At 47.0% G+C, this 19,991-nt stretch overlaps 1 protein-coding gene and 1 non-coding gene across 2 annotated transcripts in view; both read right to left on the bottom strand.

The window, feature by feature from the left end:
- Positions 1-2,455: 2,455 nt before the first annotated feature.
- On the bottom strand, positions 2,456-2,528 carry TRNAE-CUC (transfer RNA glutamic acid (anticodon CUC)). Its single transcript has one exon. It is a non-coding gene; the product is annotated as a tRNA-Glu (tRNA).
- An 8,313-nt stretch (positions 2,529-10,841) lies between these two features.
- The window catches only part of CDA (cytidine deaminase), a 21,358-nt gene continuing 12,208 nt past the window's right edge, over positions 10,842-19,991 (bottom strand). The window contains exons 3-4 of the mRNA XM_027060211.2: positions 15,036-15,093; positions 10,842-11,375 (exon numbers count right to left, since the gene is read on the bottom strand). Coding sequence (XP_026916012.1) covers positions 11,259-11,375; positions 15,036-15,093 — 175 coding nt within the window. The 3' untranslated portion in view covers positions 10,842-11,258. The remainder of the gene's footprint in view (positions 11,376-15,035; positions 15,094-19,991) is intronic.

The raw sequence follows: 19,991 nt of genomic DNA, 5'->3' as shown, positions 1-19,991 counted from the left end.
TAGGACTCTCCAAGAGAATTCCCACCCAAAGGCTACATTTTTCAGATGAGTAAACTGAGGCCCCAAGACATGGAACAACTTGCCCAAAGTCACAGTGGCAGAGTCCTGTTCCCCAAACCCACTGTTAGGAATGGCTGATAAAGGGATTTGTTCTGAGTGACTTTTTTTCTTTCCTTTTCTTGGCTTTTTTTAATGGGAAATTTCAAGCATACACAAAAAATAGAATAATATGGTGAACCCCATATCACCAATTACCAACAAATAGCCATTTTTAAAATCCATTACACCTTCCTACTAACCCTCCTGCCCATTACTTGAAAGTAAATCCCAAACGTTACATTATTTCACTTATAAATACTTTAGTATCTGTCTCTAAGAGATAAGAATTCTTTTTAGGGGTGCCTAGGTGGCCCAGACGGTTGAGCGTCCGACTTCGGCTCAGGTTGTGATCTCACAGCTCGTGATTTTGAGCCCCGAGTCGGGCTCTGTGCTGACAGCTCAGAGCCTGGAGCCTGCTTTGGCTTCTGTCTCTGTCTCTCTCTGCCCCTCCCCTGCTCATGCTCTGTCTCTCTCAAAAATAAACATTAAAAAAAAAAAAAAAAAAGAGGTCCTGGAAGGTATGTAAAATGTTTGGGTGACTGTGGCCATGTATCTCTGTGTGAGGGGGTGAGCTTCCAGGCAGAGACATTTGTCTAGCTTGAGATTCACCTTAACATTGCCCGAGTAAATAGGCACAGCCTAATCCATTTATTTCAGGGCTCCCTTGGGTCCTTCGGGACAGTCCTGGTTCCACACTGTGAAGTAGGAATAGCAGGCTAGCGTGTAAAAATAAGGCAACTGCAAAATGCTTCATTTTGAAGCATTTTGAATTGGTGAATTTAAACATGTTGAAACTAATACATACATTGAATGGAGACCCAGTACTTTCACTCCTGGGTATAGACCCACAGGAATGCATATGTATTTCCCCAAGAATGTTTGTAGTGGCACTATTCCATGACGATGGAAACAACTCAAATGGCCATCTATAGTAAGTGGGCTGGATCAGTTGTATATTCACCCAATGGACTACTAAACAGCCATAAAAGTATGTACAGCTAAATGCAAACCGCAGGGATGTATTTTATAAATATACTGATCAGTAAGGAAAGCGAACATAAAAAGGAGTAAATATTTTGTAATTCCATCTGCACAAAGTTCAAGGGCAGATGAAACTAATCTACAGTGTTAGAGGTCAGGATGGCAGTTGTCCTTGGGAGGTTGTTACCAGAAGCAGATTCAAGAAGGATTTGGGGGGCTAGTGACATTCTTCTTCTTGCTCTGGGTATGTTCATTCGATGAAAATTCATCAAGGGGCAGCTGGGTGGCTCAGCAGGTTAAGCGTCCGACTTCGGCTCAGGTCATGATCTTGCAGTCTGTGAGTTGGAGCCCCGCGTCAGGCTCTGTGCTGATAGGTCAGAGCCTGGAGCCTGCTTCAGATTCTGTGTTTCCCTCTCTCTCTGCCCCTCTTCCACTCATACTCTGTCTCTCTCTCTCTCTCAAAAATAAATAAAACATTAAAAAAATTTAAAAAAAAGAAAATTCATCAAGATGTACACTTTGGTTTGTGCAATTTTCTGGGTGTAATATTTCAGTAAATGTTTTACATAATCTTGACAGAATGAAAACTTTTTTGAAAAGTTTGGTCTAACTCATTCATGGTCTCAAAGTTTTAAGAAAATGAACTTATTTTGAATAGTGCATTAAAGTTCACAAAGTTTACTCAACTGTCTTTGAACTTAGTGGTTTCAAACAACACTTCTATTTTAATAATGAACTTTGTTGTATCATAAACCTAGAGTTGAACTTTGCTCTGCCATAGTAGCTCATCTGAGTCAGCCTATTTCTGAAATAGAGGATAGGACTTACCATTGTTTAGGGCCAGCCAACATTAAAGAGCTGCTGTTTTTGTTTTTTTTCCAAATGAGATTTTATTTTATTTATTTATTTACTTACCTATCTACCTATTTATTTATAATCTGTTTAAAAAATTTTATTCGGGGGTGCCTGTTTAAAAAATTTTATTCAGTCGGTTGAGCGTCTGACTTCAGCTCAGGTCATGATCTCACTGTTCATAGTTCTATGCTGACAGCTCACAGCTCGGAGCCTGGAGCCTGCTTCAGATTCCTTCTCCATCTCTCTGCCCCTCCCCCGCTCACACTCTCTCTCTTGCAAATATAAACAAACATGAAAAAAATTTTTTTAAAAATAAAATGCTTATTCATTTTTGAGACAGAGAGAGAGAGAGACTGAGACAGGGGAACAGAGGATCTAAAGCGGGCTCTGTGCTGACAGCAGAGAGCCCGATGCGGGGCTCAAACTCACAAACCATGAGATCATGACCTGAACTGAAGTCTGACACTTAATCGACTAAGCCACTCAGGTGCCCCCAAATTTTATTTTTAGGTACTCTCTATACCCAACATGGGGCTTGAACTCACAACCCTGAGATCGAGAGTCTCATGCTCTATCACCTGAGCTAGCCAGGCACCCCGGGAGTATCTTCACTTTGATTCTCCTGATGATGGTAGGGTGGGAAAGGCAGGATACCAAGAGAAAGCAAGCAAAAGATTTCACATCCCTTTGTTCCACCTTAAATATGAAGTCAAGGGATGTGTAGATGCTAGAGGGAGTCTTCAATCATCTGAAGAGTTCTGGCCACCAGGCTTGCTTGGACATGGGGTGGGCCCGTGGCTAGGAACAGGTAGGTAGTCACCTGTTTCAGCAGTGTGTGTGTGTGTGTGTGTGTGTGTGTGTGTGTGTGTGCGTGTGTGCGTTCTGATCTCTTTTATTGGGAGAAATTGCAGGATGCTGGCGATATCCCATCATATTTATTCGGGAGACACATACATTGATAAATAGATGAGTTTCTTGCCAATTTATTTATAGGTGCACATAGAAATCAGATAGTGTCTTAAATTTTTTTGACGGATCTCAGATAATTTTAAAGTACAATTTTTTTTATTTTTTAATTTTTTCAATGTTTGTTTATTTTTGAGAAAGAGATAGAGTACGAGTGGGGGAGGGGCAGAGAGAGAGAAGGAGACACAGAATCTGAAGCAGGCTCCAGGCTCCGAGCTGTCAGCGCAGAGCCTGTTGTGGGGCTTGAACCCACTAACCATGAGATCATGACTTGAGCCAAAGTCAGATGTTTAATTGACTAAGCTACCCAGGCACCCATAAATTATAATTTTAAATGCTCCATTGAAGTTGTCCTTTGGAGAAAGCTAAGGAAGAGAAGGTTGGAGAAATTTCACACTCCAGTAATCTCAGGCTCATCCACGGAAGCTTAGGTGGGGCAAAGGTCTCATTTAAAGTTCAAATCTAGGAGCACCTGGGTGGGTCAGTCAGTTAAGCATCAGACTTCAGCTCAGGTCATGATCTCACAGTCTGAGAGTTCAAGCCCTGCATCAGACTCTCCACTGACAGTGCAGAGCATGCTTAGGATCCTCTCTCTCCCTCTCTCTCTGCCCCTCCCCTGCTTGCTCTCTCCCAAAAATAAATAAAAATTAAAAAAAAAAAAGTTCAATTCTCAGTTGGTTAAGCATCTGACTCTTGATTTCGGCTCAGGTCATGATCTCATGGTTCAATAGTTTAAGCCCTGCACCAAGCCTGCTTGGGATTCTCTCTCTCCTGTCTCTCTCTGCCACTCCCAGCTTGTACTCTCTCTCTTTCAAAATGAATAAATAAACTTACAAAAATAAAGATTAAATCTAGGAGTGCCTGGGTGGTTCAGTCATTTAAGCCTCTGACTATTGATTTTGGCTGGGGTCATGATCTGTCAGTTCATGAGATCAAGCCCCACATTGGGCTCTGCATGGGATTCTCTCTCCCTCTCTCTACCTCCTCTCCCTCCCCAACCCATTTCAAAAATGAATAAATAAGTAAACATTAACAAAATAAATTTCAAATCTAGCCATCCACTGTGTGTCATTATCATGACAACACTTCTCTGTAATGTTTACAGAGAAGGGATAAGAGGTTCTCTGAGAGATTTAACATTTTAACCACAAGGGTTTTCTTTACTCTCCTAAGAATGTAACCTTTTACCATAAGGCTTGTGATGATTACACAGCTTGTAAGATGTATTCACTACGAGCCATTGTATTGATGTTTTCGAGTTAAAGAGGGCATTTGTTTTCAGCCTTTGGTTTTGTTCCCCTTCACTGCAAATAACCTCACCAACCCTCATGCTTAACCCACCCACCTGCAGACACAAAATCCCCAGGATGATGTTAATTAACCCTCCACTGTAGGCTGTGCAGTTTCATGTTCAACAGAAAATGGTTCACGTCTCCTGTAAAAAACAAAACAAAACACTAGGTTTCTTCTGACAGGTCTGAACCAAGCACAGCACAAAGCTTGATTCTTCAGCAGACCTCTGTATGGCAAGGGCAAGCAAGTGGATTTTTTTGAGACGCTTCTAGCAGAAATCGTAGGGGTTCTGTGTTTTCCATTCTCAGGGCAGAGATACAGCCTCAGGCGGCAGAGACAGAAGCTGCCTTTCTTAGTGTGTGGCCCTGATTCCACTCGTCCCGTCTGTCTTCCTGAGAAGGAAAAGTCTTCCTACAGTGGTACGGAGTCTCAGGTCTCAGGGCATCCTCTGGATGTTCTCCCTTAACATCTTCTGTCTCTCTCTCTCTCTCTCTCTTTTTTAAATGTTTATTTTTGAGAGAGTGCGAGCAGGGGAGGGGCAGAGAGCGGGACAGAGGATCCAAAGCAGGCTCTGCACTGCCAGCACAGAGCCTGACGTGGGGCTCGATCCCATGAACCATGAGATCATGGCTTGAGCTGAAGTCGGATGCTCAACTGACTGAGCCACCCAGGAGCCCCAACATCTTCTGTCTCTTTAGTGCTACCCCAAGAAAGTGAAGTCAGGGGTATGGAATGTGGTTTTCTGCCAGGATATCTGTTTATACTGCAGACTTAATGTTCTACACGAGAGTTTCATTCATCCCTAGAACATTTCTTCTTTTATTTATTTTCTAAAATTTTTAACGTTTATTCATTTTTGAGAGATAGAGACAGAGGGTGAGTGGGGGAAGGTCAGAGAGAGAGGGAGACACAGAATCCGAAGCAGGCTCCAGGCTCTGCTCTATCAGCATAGAGCCGGACGTGGGGCTTGAACTCACTGACCGGTGAGATCATGACCTGAGCCGAAGTCGGACGCTTAACTGACTGAGCCAACCAGGCACCCCGCTAGAACAGTTATTAAATATCAACTATGTACCAGGCAGGTTTTGCTATGCTCAGCCATGGGAATTCAAGGAAAATGAAGGGAGTCCTTGGAGAGGTCCCAGGACTCTTCTCTGTTACATGCTCTGCTCTGAGGGCATCCCTCTGTCTTCATTGTACCCTTTTCCTCCAGGCGATAAGACTGTGTAGTTTTGGGAAAGTACGTAATATTTCCAAGAAGCATCATTTAACCTCCCCCCAAAGGACTCGGGGGAAAAAGCTGATGCTGATGGAAAAAGACGGAAAAAGACAAGACTTTAAAAAAAAAAAAAAAAAGAACTGTCGAGGGATGTTTGACCTTCCCTGGTGGATGGCGTCTTTTGGCAGTATTTCAGTGCTCTTTTTCCTCCTCCTGGCAGGAGACAAATTTTCCCAGAGCAGCAACATCCTTTCTCCACAGACCATGTCACAAATGCTATCTCTAAATTGCCAGCAGAGGTGGAGGAGTTTTGGCCGAAACTGTTGACAGAGCAAAGCTGCTATCAGATCAAAATCCGGCCACGCGAAATCCCTGGGCTGCAGTTTGGGGAGGTTCGAGCCAGGCAGCCGTGGGCAGAGAGAGAGAGAGAGAGAGAGAGAGAGTTTTCACTGGGAAGAAGGGTATCTGTTTCACCCGGCCGAGATGGAGGAAAGCATAGTGGTGGCCGATTGGGGAGATGTTGTGTTGCTGAGAAATTCAGATCATCTGTGGCTCAGGCCGTCCCATGAATTTGCTGCCCTGCAGTGATTACTCAAAGTAAAAACATGGCCATGTCACTTTCTGTTACCGTCCTTCACGGGCTCTTTGCCCTTGCCCTCTGCCCATCCGCAACCCACCCCCCTGCCCCAAAGCCCAAGCTCCTTAGTCTGGCACAAGAGGTTATTCACTACTTGGCCCTGGCATTTTTCTTGCTGTCCCCCTGCCCTGCCCTTTATGGTTACTTGCCATTGCCCCAAGCATCATGCCGGTTCCTCTGTCTTCATTTACCTCTTTGAAAGAATCCCTATTTATAGTTGAGGTCACCTCGTCCAGGAAGACTTCTTTGACCTCTCCTAGACTGGGCTAGATGCCTCCTCTCTGTCTCCTCTTCTAAATTGTTAGCTCTCTTAGGACAGGGATTGTGATTTTGAAACAGGTCCCTAGCACCCAGCATGGGGCCTGCTGGATCTCTAGCCCTTGCCTGAGAGCCATCGGGGAACACAAGCCCTCTGTGGGCAGCCTCGTACCCAAGGGGGAGGAGAGGGGATAGGGTTGGGCTAGCCTTTTAAATTCCCAACCACTGGACTCACTCCTGGGAAGGAGGGAGGGGGTGGAGAGGAGCCAGAAGGAAGCCATAGGAGTGACAAATAGCTCCCCCTTCCCCCAACAGGATCGACTGCTGCATCTGCTGTAGCATTTACACTACATGATTGCTGACTGAATTTCTTTCCTGTGGCTTGTTTACAATCTTTCTGTTTTTTTTTTTTTAATATTTATTTTTGAGAGAGAGAGAGAGAGAGAAAGAGAGAAGGAGAGTGAGATCATAAATGGGGGAGGGTCAGAGAGAGAGGGAGATAAAGAATCCCAAGCAGGCTCTGCACTGTCAGCACAGAGCCCGATGTGGGGCTCGATCCCACGAACCGTGAGATCATGACCTGAGCCGAGATCAAGAGTCAGATGCGAAACTGACTGAGCCACCCAGGTGCCCCACCTTTCTATTTTTTTAAAGTAAAGATTCTTTTAAATAAAAGTAATATGAATATATGGGTTAGAAAATACTAATGGTATATGTGGATAGGCTCATCATGAAAAACAACAATCTTCTGTTCCAACTCCCTGTAAGCCCAGAGGCAATGACACTTTACTCTTTTAGTATGTCTCTTATAGTTTTCTTCAGGTCTCTAATGTCACCTGCTTCAGAAGACTGAGCTATTTAAAGCACAAAGCTGACCATGTCACTGCCTGAAACTGACAGTTACTTTTCACAATAAGGTCAACCCCTTACCAGGGCCAGGTCTGCTCTCTCTGACCCTCAGCCATTCTTACCTGTGTCTTTCTTTTCTTTTCCTTCTCCTTGGGCAGCTTCAGTGTTTACACCTTTAGAGTGACCATGCCTTTGTGTTGTCCCCTCCTCTTGACTGTGGGCTAGACCTTAGCAGCTTGCTCTGAGGGAATAGAACTTGGCAAAAGTGATGAGATGTCCATCTTCATGGTTGGGTTACAAAAAGACTGGCTTCTGTCTTGCTTGCTCTCTGCTGCTCTCTTGCTCGCTTCTGTGGGAAGCCAGCTGCTGTGTCCTAATCTGCGCTGTGGGGAGGCCCATGTAGCAAGGAATCAAATAGCAACAGCAATGGCCCACAGGAACTGGATCCTGTCAACAACCTTGCAAGCGAGCTTTGAAGTGAACCATTTCCCAGTCGAGCCTTTGAGTGAGATCGCAGCCCCGGATGACATCTTAAGCACAGTCTGGTATGAGACCTTGTGAGTCAGATGACCCAGCTCTGCCCAGATTCGTGGCCCGAAGAAACTGTGAAATAATAAATTTTTGTTGTCCTAAGCTGAGAATATTTTTGGCATCACTTGTTACACAACAATAGGTAAGTGATGTAATCGTTATGCCATATTATTTTCTGTTCAGTTATTAAGCTTTTAACCCCCTCCTCTTAATTTTCCCTTATCCTACCCCTCAAAAACAATGTTAACAGACTGGATGTTCCTTCCATGCTTGTTTCTGTGCTCCTGTAATCATGCACAAAATATTAAGCGTGTGTGAGAGACTTACTAGGCCATTCCATTATTTATTCTTGAATAGCACTTTGTAGCCTCACTTCTTTAAAAAAAATTTTTTTTAAACATTTATTTATTTTTGAGACAAAGAGAGACAGAGCATGAATGGGGGAGGGTCAGAGAGAGGGAGACACAGAATCTGAAACGGGATCCAGGCTCTGAGCTGTCAGCACAGAGCCCGACGCGGGGCTTGAACTCACAGACTGTGAGATCATGACCTGAGCCGAAGTCGGATGCTTAACCGACTGAGCCACCCAGGCACCCCCGTAGCCTCACTTCTAACATAGGCACCCAAAGTACCCCTGGCGCCCATCAATTATAGTCATGCTCTCCTCCCTACTAAAAGGAAATCCTAAAGAACCTTGTATTTTACATAAGCAATTAGCAACAGCTGGCAAGAGAAGCAGAAATATACATGCTTCTGTTTCTATTTTTTTCCCTGGGAATCTGGGACTCCGCTTCAGAGTCCTAAAAAACACAGACAGCTCCGAATAACAGAGCACGTGCTGCTCTGAAATTGCAGGCGCTCAGAACAGGGGACACAAAATTAAAGCCCTTTGATTTTAAACAAACATCCCAGCTTCTCTCTAGCCAAATAAGTGCTGTTTTTCCAAGCGGACATCGTTCAAATAATTCTGGAATCTTTCTTTGAGGGTTGTCTTCCCCAGTTTGTTTGCACAAAGTGTAAGGGTACTGGGCTTTAGTGCCTCAGGTGGTCCTCCTCAGTCTTTGCCCCTCCTCAAGCTCCGCTCCCTAACCGGACGACCCTTCTTGTGATCTGGGTGCAACATCCTTCCTCAGGGGTGCCTTCCCATTCTCAGGCAAGCTCCACTCAGAGCACCACTCAGAGTCTTTCCCTCGGTGATATTCATCATAAAGTACTATAACCGAGAGCTCCGTGCGGGCAGGGATTTTTTTTTTTTTCTTATTCACTGCTGCGTCCCCAGGGTCTCACCCCAGCCCTAGAACACAGTAGGCATCTGATCAATAACTGTTAAAGGAACGGATTGGCTTGTTGGTACCAATCAAACCCATCTTCAAAGGACCAACATTTGTCACCCTTAATAAAAGTAATGGCTGATTTATTAAAAGAACTTCTTGAGGGTCCACCACTGGGCTCATGATTTCATTCCATCTGCACAGTGACTCCGTTATCCCCATTTTATAGATGAGGAAATCAAGTCTCAGAGTAATGAAATAACTTGCCCAAGGCCACACAGTTTGGAGGCTAACTCCAAAGTTGAAACCCATTGTGCTCTCTCATTTTTTTCTTGTTACATTTTTTTTTTAATGCTTTGGAAATTTAAAAAATTCAGATATGTACAAAGGAAAAAAATCACAAATCTGGATTCCCATTGACCAGAATTTGAACTGATGTCAACATCTTGGTATATTTTCTTCCAATTTTCTTTTTTTCTTTCTCCATCCCCCTTTGTTGAGAACATTCAGAAGACCGTGCTTAAGATCCCAACAACCATTCCTAAAGAAAGGCAGGGTAGAGTTTTGTGCCATGCAGCAATGCTGGAATTACCTTCCTGCCTCCCAAGATGGCGGCAGGTAGGTCTGGGTGTGTTGTGAAAAAGCCAGACAGCAACACCTACAGGTGCTCCAGAAATGAGTAGAAAGAACTCATGGGGAAGGGGTGACTGACCTGTCCACTTCCTGTGACCCTGGCAATTTGCTTGCCTAGGAAAGAGGAAATCAATGCTCTATTCTTACCAGCCAGTGAGGCTGGTCCCAAGGCCAACTTCCAGGAAGGATACCCAGAGCCATCAGCCCCCTTTAGAGGGCCAGCCTGGCTCCTTCCCTTATTCAGTCCTCACCTTCCTAACTGTGTGTGTTCACGAGAGAAAGAGAGAGACGAAGTTGATAACCAATAGATCAATAAGAGTCCCCTCCTGACCCTCCTCACACCCCAGAAGGCAGCATGGCACCTCCACCATGCCCACCTTGCACTCGGTATCCGCCTGGATCACAGTTTATATTTCCGTGCCTTTGACCTGTTTACACCTCTCTTCCTGTGGGAGTTAGCTCCTCAAGGGCAGAGACTGCTTCTTATATATCTTTCTCTCTGCAGTATTTGCCATATAAAGGGTATAAATAGAGGCAGCCAAATACCAGCCGTGGGAGAATGGAAAAAACACTTGGAATCAGACAGACCTGATTTCAAATTCCAGCTTTGCCACAAATTAGCTGTGTGACTTTGGGCGAGTGGCTTTACCTCTCTGAGCTCCGATTTGCTCATGGATAAAGTGAGGACATAGACTTTAAGTTCGACGAGTGAGGACTAAATGGGTTCATAGATGTTACAGGACCTGGATTCGGGCCTGAGCTTTGCTACAGCCCTAGGGTAAGTCAGTCAACCTCTCTCAAGTCCAGTGCCCTTGTCTATAAGAAGCGGGGGTGGGGGGTACCCACCTCACTGAGCTGCTGAGCACTTTAAATAAAAAAAAGAATCCATGTGATAGTACCAGACACACAGTAGGTCTTCAGAGATACATTTTTACCCTGTCTAGACACACTCATGCCTTTCTCTTTAGACTTTGGAATCTCTCAGCTACAACCATGCAGGTGGATGGCATCCGATGCCCGGAGAGCCCAAAACAAACTCTAGAAATGGCCACTGGCAGTTTGGCCCAGCCCAGCAGGGCCTCCCATCTGGGGGAGCAAGAGCCTACAAACTCAGCTCTCCACACCAAAGAGTGCATGGTTCCACGGTGCCCATTTCCTCTCCCAGCAGAAAACATCCAGGCGTTTCTATAAAGACAAATCACACTGTCATCCTAAGAGTTGTGAACAATGGTAGAGACAGAGCAAAACGTGCACTCCCGAATCGGGATGTTCCGTGATGTCTATAATTAGAAAAGTCACTCAGAACAGGATGGGACCTTGGGAAGGCTGACAGGGAAGAGGTCCAGACTTGGCTGGAATTTTAAAGAGGGACCGGAGGAAAGGAAGGAAGGGATGGGTGGTCCTGTCCCAGAGAGGACAAGGTGGGTTGCAAGGAGGGACGTTGGCCCAGGATGGAAAGAAACGCTTTATCGGTTCAGGTGAAGACCGTCATGCTTGAGTGTAATTTGGAAAAAGCCTTGTCTGCCCAGACCCTGGAAGGGCTGGGGCCCATTTGGCCGATGTCCCCAGGCCCGTGCGAACATCTTCATCAAGTTCTACGGGCAGCTGTCTCCTCAAGCACACGCGAAAACCCAGGCTCTTCCAGGTGGTGGGTGTTTTCCGACCTTCACTGGATCTTCTGCGGGCCCAAGGACCCGAAGGGGGCAGGTAGCAGCTCCAGGACTGTCCTGACAACATATGTGCCATCCGGCTTGGTCATGTAGACAGCCCAGTTGGTGCCAAACTGGAAAAGAGGCAAAGCCAGCGTGAGGGAGGCAGCGTGACCGAGGGGCTGGGACTGACCTGGATTTGAGTCTGGCTCTACCTCTAACGTTCTTCTCTGTGCCTCAGTTTTCTCATCTGTAAAATGGGGATGGCAATACTTATGCCTGGCCCAGTGAGCTTGAGGAAGGAGCCACCAAGAGAATGTCTGTTGAGCAGTTAGTAGAAGTGCTCGGCACCTTGTTGAAGGGCAACGAGTGATCTGTTCTATGATGAGACACCCACCCAGGGCTTCAGAGGAACAACACCTAACCCCCAGGGCCAGACCTGCACCTGCTGTGACAAACAACAGCTAAGATCTGCTTCCTTAAAGCACCTTCTCTTCACAAGCACGAGCAGATGCCTGCCTGCCTCACCACACACCAGATATTGCCCACGTGTGATTTCACTCTCTGCCCTTGGAGGTAGGTGTTATTATTTTTTTCCTTAAAGTTTATTTATTTATTTTTGAGAGGGAGAGAAAGTGCAAGTAGGGGAGGGGCAGAGAGAGAGAGAGAGAGGGAAAGATGCGGGGCTCGAACCCACGAACTGTGAGATCATGACCTGAGCAGAAGTCAGAAGCTTAAATGACCGGGTTACCCAGGCGTCCCTGGGTAGGTGCTATTACGATTCCCATTTTAGGCTGAGCAGGGCAAAACCAGTAAAGCAAAGATTTTAACCCAAATCTGTCCCCCCACCCCTGGTCTCTCCCACTCCCAGGAGCTACCACCTGCTTGCTGTTTGATCTTGGGCAAACGATTAAACTCCCCGGGGCTCCGTGTCTTGATCTGTGAAATGACTTTGAGAACCGAGGAACGTATCAGGCAGGAAGACGGCTGTGTGTGATGCAGAGCCCCGAAGTTGGCCTCAACAAACGGGGGCTCAGCCTGGCTGTCGTGTTACCATGGGTGGAAGGCACCTGTACACGGTGCCCGGCACACAGTAGGTGCTCAGTTAATGGAAGCCGTTCTTACTGGTTACTTGGCTGTTCGTGACCACTCAGCTCTGCAGCTCTACTGTGCTTCTGTCCGAACCACTACATGATTTCCAGGCACATCAGTCTTCGGCGTTTTGTTTTTGTATGTTCGTTTATTCATTTTGACAGAGCGAGCGAGCAGGGGAGGGGCGGAGAGAGAGGGAGACAGAGAATCCCAAGCAGGCTCCGCACTGTCAGCACACAGCCTGACGCAGGGCCCAAACCCACAAAATCGCGGGATCACGGGCTGAGTCGAAACCCAGAGTCGGACACTTAACCGACTGAGTCACCCAGGAACCCCTGGATTTTTTTTTTTTTTTAATTGATGCTTTAAAGAAGGCGATTTCTCTGCTTGGCAGGTTCTGCCTGAGGATACAGATGAAAGCCGAGCAGTGCGACTCTAAGCGCCAGGTCCCCGGCCCCCGAGCTTCCTCTCTTGTTACTTGCAATTTGGTTTCAGTTTTGCCTCTCCCTCCTTTCGGCTTTTTCATCCGCCTTCTCCGTTTGCCAACGTCTACTCTGTCTGGAGAAACCAGCAATGAGCAATTGGACCAAGCTGGGGCCTCGGGAGCCAGGGGGCTGGCATCCTGATGTGGTTTCCTTCCATGGCCTTGGACATGACAAGGTGCTGGGCAGCCATTTCTGCCCCTCTATCCGCCCCCCCCCCGCCCCCAATATGGCGATGACGTCTATATTGTGAACTCAGTGCCTTTATGGTGGCATTTTCAGCTGAATTTGGGAAGGGAGTTCTGCTAACCGTGTCTGGTTGGCAGGCCTGGCAAGAAGCAGAAAGAAAATGGAGATGTTTGCATTGTTCGACACATGCTCTGAAAGCCCAAGGCACAAAGGCAAATGAAAGGGGTTGTTACCCCCTCTCTCCCCACCCCTACCCCCCCGGAATTAAACAACTCCAAAGCAGAAGCCCCCGTGAAACAAGCACCATGACATCTCCTCTGTGGCTGAAAAGAATTTGTCTCGTCATAGAACCATAAAGGCAGGGAGGCGGCTGTGAGCAGCATGGACCTTGCGGTCAGCCAGAACTGGCCATGAATGCCAGCTTACCACCATCTGGCTGTGTGTCCTTCAGCAGGTCATTTTACTCCTCTCAGAAGTGGGGGTAACCACCCACACTTCTCCCATAGGCTGGGGTGGAGATTAAGTGAGATGCTGTATTTAGAAGGACCGATGATGTCACATGGAAGCTCACAAGCCTGTGGGATTCTCCAAGACGGTGGCTTTAACCTTTTGGGACTCTGGGGGACACAGACCTCTTTGAGAGTGTGTGAAAGCTGACAACCCACCCCTCCCCAAAATGTACACACATAAAAAACTTCCACTGAGTCAAGAATAAGAACTCATTGAATCCATTTTGTTTTGTTCTGTTTTGTTTTGTTTTGTTTTGTTTTGAGAGGGAAGGAGGGCATGCAGGGGAGGGTCAGAGGGAGAGAGAGACAGAGGATCTTAAAGCAGCCTCCATGCCCAGCTCGGGGCCAGACGTGGGGCTTGATCTCATGAACTGTGAGATCATGACCTGAGCCCAAATCAAGAGTCAGATGCTTAACCAACTGAGCCAGCCTGGCTCTCATTGAATCTACTTTTCAATGAATCTCATTGAATCTACTTTTAACCATTTTTAAGGGTACAATTCAGTTCCATTTGTTCTTGGAATACAATATCCCCTCTGTCCCGTGGCCTATAAGGCCCTGCCCCGTCACCCCTACCCTTTACTTGCCGCGTTCTAGCCTCTTTAGCCCTCTTCCAACTTAATCAAACTCACCAAATGTATGAGCATTAAACTTGCTGGTTCCTTTGCCTGGAAATCTCCTCCTGTGGACCTTTGTCTGCCTCGTTCTTTATTATTTATATCTCTGCTCAAATGTCATGATCTCATGGTTTGTGAGTTCAAGCCCTGCACTGGGCTCTCTTCTGTCATTGCAGAGCCTACTTTGGATCCTCCGCCTCCCTCTCTCTCTGCCCCTCCCCTGCTCACACACACACACACACACTCTCTCTCTCTCTCTCTCTCTCTCAAAAATTAATTAAAAACATTAAAAAAAATAATAAAGTACTTGTTGGCAAACTATTTTTCCGTGAAGGGTCAGACAGGAAACATTTTAGGTTCGGCAGCCCACAGGGTTTTGTCAGAACTGTTGAGCTCTGCTGTTGCAGGGCCAAAGCAGCTATAGACAAAATATGAAGAAATGGGCGTGGCTGTGTGCCAATAAAACTTTATTTACAAAAGTAAGGGGTGGGGGGCTGGATTTGTCCTGGGCCAATGTTTGTTGATCTCTGACTCCTTTTTCTGCATTCTCTTCTCCACAGCCCTCATCATTCTCAGAAACTCTGTTTATTTTGCTCCTTATTTGTTGTCTGTCTGCCTCCTGCACTAGACTGTGAACTATGACGGCAAGGCCTGGCTTGTATTTTCACTGCTGTCTCCCCAGAGCTCGGTCAGGCCTAGCACACAGTAGATACTGACTCAAGTAGCTACTGGATGAAAGAATAATTTCCAGTGATTCACGCAGGCTTGGGACAGCTTAGATGTCAGCCAACAGGGCAAACAGGACAGCAGCTGTGTGACCTGGCTGGCAGCCTGGCTTTGCTCCCACGGCCTAGAAAGGCAGGGAGGCACCTAGTTTATATTTCCCAGAAAAGAAAGGTGTTTACCTCTCTCATGACTTGCCTACAGGCTCCACATGGTGAGATAAAATCATCCTGGAGGTCACTGCGGGAAAAAGAGAATCAAACATGGGTCAATCTCTCCTGAGGCATGAGGACAATTACTGAAATGCAGGCCCTGAGTTCTGGCCTGATGAAGTCAAACCTCGCCAAGCAGTTTCTGATTCACAGACGCATGGTGTCGCAGAGGCTCAGAAGAAACACCAGGTGGCTTTCCACACCTCCAAGGGGGCAAGGCCACGGGCAGGCCCGTTGTTTTCATTAGCACGTTTGGAAAATGTTTAGTGAGCACTTGTTGTCGCCCACACTCCAGAAACACAAGGGTGAAGAAGAATTGGTCTCTGGCCTTCAGGAGATCGCTCAGCCCAGTGGACAAATAGAAAACTAAATGAGTTACCGTTTTAAACAAAATGCAATAAGAATGCACAGTGAGAAGAGACAATCCCTGCCTGAGGAACAACAGAGAATATTGTGGAGGAGATGGCGTTCGGTGTGGTCCTTGGAGGAAATGCAGAGTTCATAAATCACCGTTAGTGAGCACCTACTGTGTGCCAAGATCTGTGCCAGGCACTCGCTATCCATTTCTTTGAATTCCCAAGACAACCTGAGTGTCAGAAGGACCATTTTACCTGCAAGAAAACAGGTTCAGTGAAACTAAGTAACTAACAGAGGTGGTACTCTGAAGGCCAGTGTTTTTCTGTGCTGCAGGCAAAGGAAATAGTATATGCAAAGGCCCTGTGGCATGAAAAAAAACGGTGTGAGTCAAAAGAGAAAAACGGGTTCCTTCGCCTCTCAGAATCGAGGCACCTACATACAGGCAGTCCTCCAGCTCTGAGCAGGACGAAGGGTGAACTGAACAGTAGGAACCGCCAAGCCTGCCGGAGGACCAGAGGTTATGCCAGCAGCCACCATCGTCCCTGCTCTTCTAGACGCACAGCTCTGTGAGATGTCTGCAAGAATACTGGGCTTAAATTTTAGTTTTTGGTCAGCTCCTCCTTTCGCTAACCGTGTGTGACTTGAACCAAGTCGTTTTTACCCATCCAACGTGCATTTCTTGGCTTGTAAAACAAGGGGAATCATGTCACCTACTTCCCAGGAATGCTAGAAGATAAAATGCAATAAAGGGCAGAAAGCACTCTGTAAACTTTAGAGTGTTCTACACATATTGTTATTGCTTGTACTACTAGGCACTTATTCCTTTACACATATAAGCTCTGTCTGAATTTCAGTGCCTTATGATATACAGATTTATTATATATAACTTATATACCATAACTTAAAATTACATATATTAACAATGATTATCCTTTTACTTGATATGTGCCTAGAATGTCCCAGGCATCCAGCAAAACACTGAAATGCAGGATCTCATTTTATTTTTTTTAAGTTATTATTAGTACTTTGTAACTTATTTTGGGAGAAACCAAGACAGCATGAGTGGGGGAGGGTCGGAGAGGGAGAAGAGAGAGAAGACAGAGAATCCCAAGCAGGCTCCGCATCACCAGGGCAGCACCCGATGTGGGGCTTGAACTCATGAAACCACGAGATCGTGACCTGAGCCCAAACCAAGAGTCGGGCGCTTAACCCCCTGACCCGCCCAGATGCCCCTATCACCTCGTTTTAATCGACAAATATTTATTGGCGCTTCGTACCAGGCACTATCAGGGCTGGGGATACAACAATGAACAAAATAGACGAAACTCGTTGCACTCAGGAGATTTTCACTAGTGAGAGGAGCCAGACCACCAACCAACCAACCATGTGTCATAGCTGGCATGAACTGCATAAAGCAGCTGAGGGAGGAGAGAGTGATGGCTTGTTATTTTATCCTCATGATAACTCGCTGTCGTATGTGGGATTCCAGTCAAAGAAAGGTTCTGCTCCATGGAAAGGTGGGTCCTCTCTGAGCATGCTCCCAGCTTCAGAACAAAAGCCCATGGGGACGTGACCCCTGCCCAGGATGCACACGCAGCCAAAGTAACCCTTGTGATTGCCAGGCTCCGGCTCGGGTTTCCATAGGATCTTTGGAGGCTAGACTCTGTGTTATTTTTTTTTACTTCTTTCCACACAGACTGACCATGCCAGACAGGCACGGGAAAGGAAACAAAGACCAATCGGAGAATCTCTGCCTTCAGGGGTCTAGTACTGTCTGGGAGGGGAGATAAAGTCTGCATGTTAGTACTATGACACAGGCAGGCTGTGGTTACGACCGTGGGAGAGGTGCTCTGAGTGAAATTCAACCTCCCCTCCGTGGCCGCTAAGGCCCTATATAATCTGGCCCCTGCCAAGCTCACCACTTCCTTTCTCAATCTTGTGACATGCGTGGCCAGCTTCCCAAAGAACATTTCCCTGGAAAAAGTGACCTGTATTAGGGTCTTCAAGGGGGTGGGGTGAACATGCATTCCAGTGGGAAGTTGGATTTGGCTTAGGCTTCAACCACCAAAAGTCACAAGATATGGCTTCCAGGCAGCGTAGCTCTGAGAGCTGAGAGAGAGCCTGACCACGACACTGGCTTACCCTTACCTCACACTGCACTTCTCTGTGCCGGGCACTGTGCTGAGGACCTTAGGTCCATCAACTCATTTAATCCCCTAACAACCCCATAAGGTAGGGAATGTGTAGATACTTTTATTGTCCTCACGTTATAGATGGTGAAAGACGACATGACCTGCCCAAGGTCACAGAGCTACTAAGTGGCAGAACCAGGATTTGAACCCAGGATCTGTGGACCCTGCCTTTGGTAGTCTTCAGCTTGCAAAAGTAGTTAAGGACAAGGTTAAAACAATAGTTTTCTTTTTATTTATTTATTTTTTGAGAGAGAGAGCGAGCCAGAGCATGAGCGGGGGAGGAGCAGAGAGAGGGAGGCACAGAATCGGAAGCAGGCTTCAGGCTCTGAGCTGGCAGCACAGAGCCGGATGCGGGGCTCGAACCCACAAATGGTGAGATCATGACCTGAGCCGAAGTCAGGCACTTAACCACCTGAGCCGCCTAGGCGTCCCTAAAACAATAGTTTTAATCTGTTGCCTACTCTGGGCCAAGACCTTTACAGAAATCATTTCCCGCATCCTCACAATAGCCCAGTGGGTCAGCCTTCCTCTCCTCCTTTCTACAGATGAAAAGGTGAGCTCAGATCCTCAGCGGCGGACAACAGCGGGCAACAGCGGAGCAGGATATGAAACCAGGTCTTACTAACCTTGGAGCCAGGGTTTTTAATCATTACTCAACATTCCCTCCTAGAGTAAGAATCAAAAGGGTGAAGGAAGACGCCTACCACCTCTCCTGCCCTGTGCTGTGCTGGGCTTGACAGTTTCCCTGCTTTGTGCTGATTCTGGTCACGCGCTGAGGCCATCCTTATCAGACGCGATGGGCTGGAAACCTCTCGGCTTTGATGGCTATGCTGGGGCCCCCACGGGACAAGCTTATCTCCCCATTAGCAGAAGCCCAGCCTGGGCCCCACACTCTGCATTCTGGAGATCTCGAAGGGGCTCTCTGAAACCGTTCACACCCGTCAGTGTTAACGAGGGAGCTGGCACTTTCCACTCATCTTGTAAACCCCACGGCTCTCAATTTAACAAGTCATTAGTGCAATAATGACTACATTTCTGGCTCAGGGATGCTGGTGCAGGCTGAATCCCTGGAGCAGAGCAGTTGGGTGGCTAGAAAAATGCAGGTTTTATGTAAATAAGGAGATTTGCTAATCATCGCTAGCGATACCCAGGCCTTTTTAAAAGTAGATAATGACCAGGAGAAGGAGCGTTTCATTTAGAACATTCTAAATAGAGCAAGGCCACCGTGCCATTATCCTTTTGTTGACTTTGGCCTCTTTTTCACCCAGAATATCATTATTTTCTTGGATCAGGTTTGGAATTGAGTTACTCTCCCCTCCCCCTCTTAAATAAAGCGCAATCCACATCCTGAGCTCTGCTCATCTGCACAAAATGTTCCCAGCATGGCCTCATTTATTCCTCCCAAAGCCGAAGGGAAGCCAGGACAGACCTTGGTGACAGGGAGGGCTCTGGGAAGCCGGGACCGACCTTCTCCCTAAGTGCACCTTGCCTTCAGTTACTCAGGAAAATCACCTTCAATAAGCTGGTCCACCTCGGGACCAGACTGAGACAAAGCTATAAAGAAACGGGAGCTTGTTTCTGTCACACGGCCCCTGCTGGCCTTGCGCTGGGTCCCTGCATTTCTGGAGGCTTGCATTTCTGCCAGGAAGGCCCTCTAGCGCCACCACAATGAAGAGGTGCTTCACTCCTAGTACGTAACCCATGCACCTGGATGTCCTGAAAACCAATACTTGGTCAGTCATGCACCCACTTTCTGGGTGGATGAAACATTTCCCGTGGCGTTTTCCCTGCACCGTTAATTTGCTAAGAAAACTCTCTCACAGTGCAAAGGTACACGCAAGAGCAACTCACTATCAAATCGGAAGCGTAACAGGGTCCAAATTAGTAAAAGAGCCCACCCACATGCTCAAATCCTGAAGCCACTGAGTGTGGGTCCAGGGCCAACAAGAACTCAACGAGCATCCTGTGAGGGTCTGCACATGGGAACTTGGATATTTATGTTTGGGGCATGTAGAGAGAGTAGGTTAATGCTATTATTGTTCAGCCAGGACCTGGGCTGGGCTCTGATTAGTGTGTGAACTGTAACCCGGGTTTACCTGGCTGTCACCCCACCAGCTTGCGTTGGTAGCCTGGTTCTTGGCACTTAGAGGTGGGCGATGCCAAGGGCAGTAGTCAGCTCTCACAGCGAAGGATCCAGGGGCAGCTCAAAGAGAGCAGGGAAGAGTGTTTGATTTCCTGGCACAGCATGGTGCCGTGGAATGAGCTCAGAGTGAGACTCCAGAGATGTAGTTTGGTCTCAACTTTGCTACGAATTCCCAGGAAAGTTGCTCAACCTCTCTGGGCCTCAGTTTCTTCATCTGTAAAATGGGGGTAGTGG

Source organism: Acinonyx jubatus, chromosome C1, assembly GCF_027475565.1.
Source record: "Acinonyx jubatus isolate Ajub_Pintada_27869175 chromosome C1, VMU_Ajub_asm_v1.0, whole genome shotgun sequence".
Taxonomy (NCBI): Eukaryota; Metazoa; Chordata; class Mammalia; order Carnivora; family Felidae; genus Acinonyx; species Acinonyx jubatus.
This window is presented reverse-complemented; position numbering and strand designations above follow the sequence as displayed.